The sequence below is a fragment of the Octodon degus genome, unplaced genomic scaffold (genome assembly GCF_000260255.1).
Source record: "Octodon degus isolate 3935 unplaced genomic scaffold, OctDeg1.0 scaffold00162, whole genome shotgun sequence".
Classification (NCBI taxonomy): Eukaryota; Metazoa; Chordata; class Mammalia; order Rodentia; family Octodontidae; genus Octodon; species Octodon degus.
In genome coordinates, this window is record NW_004524738.1 from 2781903 (window position 1) to 2790550 (window position 8648).

Genomic DNA, 8648 nt, shown 5'->3' on the forward strand with positions numbered 1-8648 from the left:
CACCCGGCAGGATTCTCACCTGGGGACCACAGATGTCCTCGGCAGAGGAGCTGGGGGCATCCGAACTTGGGAGCTCGGAGTCCAAGTCAAAGCAGGGCCTGAAACAGAGGCCAGGCTAGGGACAGCTGCCGGGCCTGGGCTTCCCTGAATTCCTGGCAACCTGAAGGAGAGGCCAGCCTGGCCACAGCAGCCCAGCAGTGCCCAGCCCTCATTTTCAGGGGTCACCTCCTTGGTAGACACCATGAGGGGGGCAACTAGGACCAAAAGCAGAACTGAAGCTGTGCCTGTCCCTGTAATATCCCAGCAGATGTGTGTTGGGGGGAGGAAGAGAGAAGAAGACAAGGCCAGGAGAGAGAGGGAGAAGCTGAGAGCCTCAGGGCAGAGGGATCCAGAGGCTCAGAGGGCTCACCTGGGTCGGGCTCACACTGCAGGTAGATGTTCTCGTCAGGGTTCTTTGCAGGGCCTGGCACCTAAGCATGTAGAGGTGTGTGGGACCCGGACCTGACCAACCCTGGGTTCCTTCAGGACTAGGGGCCTCTACCTGCTGCCACAGGGGCAGCCCGGGGAGAGAATCTTGATTGTAAGGGCTGCTCTGGACACCTCACTCCCTCCTCAGCAAGGGGCCTTCTTTTTGGGAGAAGCTGGAATGATTAAAAGTGCTCCTCTGAGCAGGGCTGAGGAGAGAGGATTACCACAAGTTTGAACCAGCCTGGGCTACACAGTAGGCTAAAGTCTAGTTTGCACTACATAGTAAGACTGTGTCTCAAAAAGAGGCGGGGGGCTGTGGAGAAAGCTCAGTAGAATAAGCGCTTGCCTGGCAAGCTTAAGGGCCTGAGTTCAATCCCCGGTCCTGCAAAAACAAAAAAAAACTGACCAGATGTGGTAGCACTCGCCAGTAATTCTAGCAGTGGGAAGCTGAGGCAGGAAGATAGCCACAAGTTTGAGGCCAGCATAGGCTACATAACTCAAGGCCAGTCTAGACTACATAGTGAGACCTTGTCTCAAAACAAAACACAACATGAAAAAAAAAACCTATATTAAGTTCAGTTGATCCTTGCTAAGGAAGGGACAATCCAGGTCACCTTCTCCTTGAGAGGTGCCACAGGCTGCTGCTCTCAGAGGTTGTGGATGTCAAGGAGGACCCAGGGACAGTGCTCACTGGCTTATGCCTGCTGAGGGCCTGTGGCAAGGGGCTCTGCTCTGGGCCTGTCCACTTGGCTTCAGGGATTTTCTGGCTGTCTCAGGATGTCTCGCCTCAGTTTTCTAGGCAGAACCACAGAGTGAGACAGGGATGGGGGTGACTCACCACTCCAGAGGGTGCACGCCACTCTGCAAGAAAAGAGGGAGTCGAGGTCTTGAGCAGCGAGCGGCGCCAGGGGTAGAGTCCCTGGGATGTCTCTGCTGGGGGGGAACCCCGAACCACAGCCCAGGAGGGGTCAACCTCATCGCCCAGCATTTTTCCTCACAAGCTCATGGGGACCTTCAGGCCTGACCTCTGAACCCTCCAAACCATTTCCCAGGCTTGGTTCCCTCTGACTTTGAGCTGGCTCCAATATCAAAGCCACCGTCAAGGTCACAAAGGTCTACCAGCTCTGGGCACAGTAAAACAGAATGTGCCTCAGGTGACCTGTTTGACCCACGGCAGGGAGAGGCCCTGTTCCCTGAGGTCCCTCCTTGTCATGATAGCTAGGGTCCTAGGGTCTCACAGGCGCAAGTCTCTGGATAATGACATGAATGAACTAGGTGTGGTGGTGCACATCCGTGATCCAAGCACTTAGGAGGCTGAGGCAGGATGATCACTTCTGAGTTCAAGTCTAGTCTGGGCCACATAGTGAGACCCTGTCTTAAGGCAAAAAATGCATGATGGCTCAAGGGTGCCCCCTTAGATGGGAGTGGACTCGGATGTCTCCGTAGGGAGGCACAGCAGGCTGCCTTTCAGGCCTCTTTATATTGAGCTCACTGGGGGTGCAGAATAGGGCGTAGGGTGGCTACTGTGTGTCATCTCAGGCATAGCAGTTCCTGTCTCTGGGCAGAGCAGGAGTCCCTTGAGCAAGCCCAGCTCTACACCCGTGAGCTGAGGATTCCCCTCCATCCTGGAGCCCTGGAGTGAGAGGACATCCCACCTTACCTGGCCTCCCAGGGATGGAGCCCTGCTTTGGGACAACACGCGGGTGCATTGGTACCTTCAGCTGTGGACATAATGGGGCAGGTGAGGGTGGTGGCGGGATGGGGTTCCGCTGCAGCTGCGGCTTGAAAAACCAGGCAGACCATAACGTGAGCAAACCCACAAAGGGAGGACATCTCTCCATCTCTACTCAGTAGCTCTCTCTTTGTTGTCTCTTCCCCATCTTTCTTTTTATAGTAGGACAATACAGAACGGAAGTGGGAGATTTCACAGTCCACAATAACAGTGGGAATGGGAGCTGCCCGGAGTGGTGGCTGTAGTCACAAGGGACTTCTTTACTCTCAGCAGGGAGGCTCCTCAGGTCCCCCTGTCCCCCCAGAGGGTGGAAGGCGGCTGAGCCTGACCTCTGTCCCCATCTCAGGTGACAAAAGCAGAAGCCCTATCCTGTGTGTGTGAAACCCTAGGGAAAGGGTGAAAGGACCTGCTGGGTGGGTCAAAGTGGTGACTGACACTGTGCGTCACAGGGCTGTGACTTTGGACACATTCAGCATTGAGTGTTCAGGGGCGTCTTGAATGCAAATATGGGGCATCTTGCAAATGAGCTCTCTGAGGTGTACTCACTGGGAAATGGTGGCCCGGAGTGGGGCGGGTGGGGAAGGTAGAACTTGTGAGAATGCCTCTCCCCTTGGTGGGCTGAGGCCCAGGAGATGGTGGGCCCAGGGGGCTCGAGTGATCTGGAAAAGACCCCATGTGCTGCGGGTTAGGGGGTTTCCTCGGGCAGGCTCATTTTCCTCCCACCCCCACCTATCCTCCATCTCCTCTCCCTCCTGCACTCCCCTCTGCTCACTGGCTTCCTGACAGCCTGGTTTCCTTGGCAACTGGAGTCTGCCAGCTTTTCCTGCCCCCACCTGGAGGAGCCCAGGAACTGTGGGGGTGGGATGCCAGCAACATCCAGGCTTTCCAGGGACCCCCACCTGACCGAAGATATGCTGGGAGCTTAGAGGAGGAACACTAGGCCCCCAGAGACCCTGCCAGTCCTCCTACTTTCTGCTGTTGCCTTGGTTACCCCCAATCCCTTCCTCCATCATTCTCTGCCTCTGTCCAGGAGGGAGGCCCCAGTAACTGCCAGCTGAGACCTCCCTGTCCTTCCCTGGGCTGGCAGTGCATGCTGAGGGAGAGGCAAGGCCTGGACTGTCTTCCCTTGGGTATCCTCTGGCTTGCCCAAGCCCCTCACCTTCGTATCCCCAACCTCACCCCCACTTTCCAGGCCTCACCCAGGTACAAGGAGTCCTCCTCTGTGCCAGGAAGATACGCAGGGGCCAGGCTGCGGGGCAGAGCCTCACAGGGGGGGAGCTCGTACTTATCCTCTTCTGCATCCTCCTGCTGGGCCTTCAGGAAGGGATGCTAGGCCCAGGAGAACAGAGGGTAGATATGTCCAGGACATTGGTGGCTGCTGCCACCCTCCACCCCTACCCCACTGAGACAACCTCAGTGGTTGGATTTACCTTGTAGTGCCAGGTCTCTGGGGCTGGCAAAGGAGATGGGCAGGGGGCATCTTCTCTCCAAGCTGTCGCATCTGCACAGAGAGACTGGCCTCACCTCTTCCCTGCCCACCCCCTCCAGCACAAAGCCCTGCTGGCTACCCAGCATAAAACCCCCTGCCCTTGACAGTGGGCTGCAGGCCTCCCAACTCCAGGGATTCATTCACCACAGTGTCTCTAATACTGCAGTGGGTAGATAGGGAAACAAGGTGCCTCCCACCTGTGCCAGGCCCCTGCCCCGACCCCTGTCCCTGCCCTCGATGTTGACTGGGACAGGAGCCAAGCAGTGCTGAACCCTGGTGGAGTCCAGAGCCCCCCAGGGGAGACCCTACTCGTGGGGGAACCCGCTCTGCCGGGCCCCTCTGACCTACTGTGTCACTTACCCTTGCACCTGGGGGGTGGGACAGGGGGCCCCAACCTGCAAGCAGACTCTGGTCAACTCTGCTCAGGGGGCCCTTGAGTTTGTGTCAGCTTGAGACTTTATCTAGAACATTCCCATCCATCACAGTGTGAATGTCCCCAGGAGCTGTGTGACTGGGGCAGCTGGGAGAGGAGGCCAGGGCAGAACTAGTAGCCTTTGGGTGCACAGCTGAGTGAGTTGGTGCTCTGGGGATTGGGGAGCTGGGTGCTGGGTGCTGACAGAGTGAGGAGCTGGGGTGCAAGCCAGCACCTCACCTAGGACAGCTGAGCCTGCACAGGAGAGGCGGGGGTGAGGCGGAGACAAGTGGGCCCTGGAGTGAGAGAGGAGCCTGGGTACTCACCGGGGCTTGTTTCTGCTGATCTTGTCCTGGAAAGAGCCAGGGAGGGGAGGAGGAGAAGGGGTGGTCAGTCCCTCGGTGCGGCCTGTCCCTGCCCAGGGCCCTGGCCTCCCAGGACCCTCTAGGGTTCGACACTCGGGCAAGCTCTGGGTCCAGCTCTCACCATGATGCATGAGAAGAGCTCCTTCTCCCTGGGAGCCCAGGATGTGCCACAAAGGGCCTAGGGATAGTGACCCTATTGTTCCCATCATTTGCATCTTCTAAGCACCAGGAAGGTGGCCTGAAAGGACTTCACCCAGGCCACTCCCAGCCCCCTCCTCCCTCCCTTCCCTGCGCTGAGCTGGACCAGGGCTGGCAGGCTGCCAGCGGCTCTCTGCTCAGTGCCCCCTTCCCCTGGCACGCTGGAATCAGTGAGAAATGGACGGTGCCCCTGCGCCACTGGAAACCTTCCCTTTCGCTTTGCAGGGATCAGTGATGCAACACATGAGGCGAGAAGCTCAGAAACAGGCTCTCCTGCAGCTCCATTTTCCATGGCTGTTTTTTTTCACTCAGCAGGGTCTGTCAAGCATCCATTATCCCCTGGGCGGTGGTCCGGGGGACGGAGACACTGCAGAAAAGCAGGCCTCACACGTGGCTTTCCTCCCCGGCTTCTCCAAATAACCCCGTGACGTAAGCATTAGCTTCATATCTGCTTTTCAAATGGAGCCGCAGAGTGTCTTAGCTCAGATTGCTGTGTAACAGGATGGCGCAGATGGGTCGGAGTAAACAATAAAAATTTTACTCTCTCATAGCTCCAGAGAAATCTAAGCTCCAGGTGCCATCGGGGCTGGTTTCTGGCGTGGCCTCCTTTCTGGGCTTAGAGGTGCCAGTTGGCTTTCTGTCCTCACATGGCCTCTTATCTGCGCACAGAGAGATGAGACAGACAGCGAGCCGGCATGCGCTCTGCAGTCCCTCCCTCTTACGAAGACTTCGGCGCTCTAGGGCCCCACTCCCACAGCCCTGCTTTACCTCAGTTGCCTCCCTAGAGGCACCGTCTCCAATTACAATCCCACTGGGGATTAGGGTGTCCACGTAAGAGGTGGGGGGAGGCACAATTCTGTCTGTACTGGTCAGGCTCTGAGAAGCTGAAGAACCTTCTCAAGGTCACACAATTAGCAAAGTTTTGCAGGTGAGACTCAACCAACCATGTCTGTCGGATCCAGAACCTGCGCTTGGGTCTGCACCTTTCTTGTGTTCCAAGCAGTTCCAATCATTGGCACCGGAGGGCTTGTGATCACGGAGATCAACTCTTTTAGAATCCTGTAGCTTTCCTGAATTTAATATTTTCGTGATATGCTGGCTGTTGGCACACAGGGCAAATGAAACAGCAGGTTGGAAATGGCTGCAGCCTTAGCGAGAAAGACCAGAGCTGGACCTAGTGTACACCTGTGTGTGCACCAGCACTCAGGAAGCCAAGGCAGGAGGCAGGCCTGGGCTGCACAGTGAGGCCAAGGCCTGTTTGAACTACAAGAAATAAGAAAGAGAAAGAAAAAGAAAGAAGAAAGAAAGAAAGAAAGAAAGAAAGAAAGAAAGAAAGAAAGAAAGAAAGAGAAAGAAAGAAAGAAAGAAAGAAAGAAAGAAAGAAAGAAAGAAAGAAAGAAAGAACCAAGGCAGTCAGCCATGCAACCTGCAGGCAAATGGACACTTAAGCTATAAAGAGAGCTGCGGAAGTAGCTCAGGGTTGCGGGCTTGCTTAGCGTGCCTGGGGCCTGGGGTTCCATCCCCAGTAACGTGCTTAAGCACCCACATACAGAGCCATGAAGGGTCACTGGGTGGCAGCCTAACCACAGGCCCAGCTGGTGGGGCCGGCGGCGGGGAACAAAACGAGAGAATCTACACCCACAGCTCAGCACCCCAGTAGGTTCCTTGTCCTCTGTCCCCAGCTGACCTTTGGCCCCACAGTAAGGGCCAATTTCCCTGCCCTCCAAGAGATACTCCCTCCGAGGGTCAGAGTCCTTTGCTCATGGTGAGCACAGCACTCCTGGGCGCCACCCTGCCACCAACCCCAAACTGAGAGGTCAGGGCTCAGCCACCCTCGCCCTCTGCCCTGACTTTGCATGGGCAAATGCTGAGGCTGGGAAGAAACAGAGCCCAGGCCACTGGGTGTAGCTGGCCTGCATGGACCTGGCAGGAGGGAAGGGAGGAAGAAGAGGCCACCTCCGTGGCCTTGTCAGCCAGCCTGGCATAGACAGGCTTGGACGTGTTCTTTCTGCATCTTTGGCACAGGGTGTTTTGTGTGCGCCACAGTCATTCCCGCGGGACCAAGTTCCTAGAAGCAGGGTTGCTAGAAGCTCTCATTTTGAACCTTTCATGCCACTCTGCCTGGCAGTGTCTGGGTACCCTTTTGTGGTTCTTCTAGGGCACAATGTGAGTCTCAAACTTTTCCAGAGCTCAGCTGAGCCCCAGCGAGAACAGGTTATAAGTCTAAATTCACCCAAAGAGCCATCTGGATCAGCATTAGCAGCCTGAGATTTCCAGGCTGGCCCCGAGATGGCAAAGAACTGGATCCCCCCAGGGAAGGGACTTGGAGGTCTAATAGATCTCACACACCCTAGACCCATCCCATAAGTTGAGAAAGGCCACGTCATATGAACACCCTGAGGAGATGAGGCTTTCCCAGGACACTTAGAATCACATGCTTGTTGGGGACACAGAGGTCGCTGGCAGAGGAAGAATGTGACACAGGCCCTGCCCTCCAGCGGTGCTGTGGGTGGTGGATGGGGCAAGCCCAAGGAAATGTCCAGTCCCTCTGGCTTCTGGATGTGTCATTTTGCATGAACAGGGACATTAAAGAGGCATTTGTCACTAGGGTATAAAGGAGCTCCTAAGGGTTGAATGAGTCAACCTCACTCTATTCTAGGGGCTTGGTGGGATCAGTGGTGTTGGAAAATGTTAGACTCCCTTGGCCCTGACCTTTGGGACATTGTTTCTGATCTTATTTTTCTTTTTCTTTTTTTCTGTTTGACAGAATCTTGCTATGTAGTATAGGCTGACCTTGAACTTACTATGTACCCCCAGGATCTCCTCGATCTCATGCTGATCCTCCTGCCTCAGCCTCTCAAGTGTTGGGATTACAGGTGTGCACCAACATGCCCAGCTTTACAAATGTATTTATTGAGCACAACAAATTCCACATACCAGCAACCTGAACCTACTTGCTTCAAAACACGATCTATACTAATAGCTGTATATGTCAGTCCTAGGGGCTGGGGATTTGGCCAGCGGTAGAATGCTTGTTTAGCAAGCTGGAAGTCCTGGGTTTGGTCCTTGGCACCAAAACCAAAAAATAAACCTCCCCTTAAAAACAATTCAACTAAAAAAAATACAGTGAAATAAAAAAAAGACCAGGCTGTGGCGATTAGACGGCCCCGGGGAGTCACCTCAGCCGCCCGCCTCCCCCAACTCAACGTCTTCGCCGCCGGCTCCGCGCCGCCGCCATGGCCGACGTGGAAGACGGCGAAGAGCCCTGCGCCTTGTCCTCTCACTCGGGGAGCGCAGGCTCCAAGTCGGGAGGCGACAAAATGTTCTCGCTGAAGAAGTGGAACGCGGTGGCCATGTGGAGCTGGGACGTGGAGTGCGATACGTGCGCCATCTGCAGGGTCCAGGTGATGGATGCCTGTCTTAGATGTCAAGCTGAAAACAAACAAGAAGATTGTGTTGTGGTCTGGGGAGAATGCAATCATTCCTTCCACAACTGCTGCATGTCCCTGTGGGTGAAGCAGAACAATCGCTGCCCTCTCTGCCAGCAGGACTGGGTGGTCCAGAGAATCGGCAAATGAGAGTGGTGGGTGGGAGCTTTCTCAGCGGTGCTGTTCCCAGCCCTGGTGAATGTTCCTGTCAAGTGGCCAACAAAGGCACAGATGCTGCAGGCAAGAAGGCAGTGGATCTTGGTCCTTTGGGACATATGACATATCAGAGACACGAGTTAACATTTTGTACTTAATTTTCAGGAATTCTGTACAATTAAGATAATTTATTAAAAATAAACTTTCCTACCTCTGTGGTGTGTGTCACATACACTGCTTAGAAATGCTATAGAAAGGATAAAAGTCCAAGTCAAATGACCCTTATAATTGTCACAATACAAAGGGCTGTAGAACAAGTTCCATTTATAGGAGAATGTTTTGCATGCTTGTGGTTAATCAGATAAAAAGAGACCATGTTATAATAACAAATAAAGTGCAG

General features: G+C 54.8%; 2 protein-coding genes across 8 annotated transcripts in view; one reads left to right on the forward strand and one right to left on the reverse strand.

Moving 5' to 3' along the window:
- Sh2d6 (SH2 domain containing 6) overlaps nt 1–4769 on the reverse strand; it is a 7712-nt gene extending 2943 nt beyond the window's left edge. For 5 of the 7 annotated variants that reach the window (XM_023702915.1, XM_023702914.1, XM_023702912.1 and 2 more), the window contains exons 1-9: nt 4428–4769; nt 4050–4084; nt 3631–3701; nt 3400–3529; nt 2747–2859; nt 2129–2249; nt 1307–1329; nt 410–470; nt 20–98 (exon numbers count right to left, since the gene is read on the reverse strand). In XM_023702915.1, the coding sequence (XP_023558683.1) occupies nt 20–98; nt 410–470; nt 1307–1329; nt 2129–2249; nt 2747–2859; nt 3400–3529; nt 3631–3701; nt 4050–4084; nt 4428–4681 (887 nt within the window). In that variant the 5' untranslated portion in view covers nt 4682–4769. The remainder of the gene's footprint in view (nt 1–19; nt 99–409; nt 471–1306; nt 1330–2128; nt 2250–2746; nt 2860–3399; nt 3530–3630; nt 3702–4049; nt 4085–4427) is intronic. The other 2 variants (XM_023702917.1, XM_023702913.1) reach the window with 2 other exon arrangements.
- A 3053-nt stretch (nt 4770–7822) lies between these two features.
- LOC101575389 (RING-box protein 2) lies at nt 7823–8642 on the forward strand. Its single transcript, XM_004642805.2, has one exon. It carries the CDS (start codon nt 7901–7903, stop codon nt 8240–8242), a length of 342 nt encoding a protein of 113 aa, XP_004642862.1. The 5' UTR covers nt 7823–7900; the 3' UTR covers nt 8243–8642.
- The last annotated feature ends 6 nt before the right edge of the window (nt 8643–8648 follow it).

Bases quoted from the DNA above. Each gene is read 5' to 3' on its own strand.
- LOC101575389 (XM_004642805.2), top strand. From the start codon at position 7,901: ATGGCCGACGTGGAAGACGGCGAAGAGCCCTGCGCCTTGTCCTCTCAC.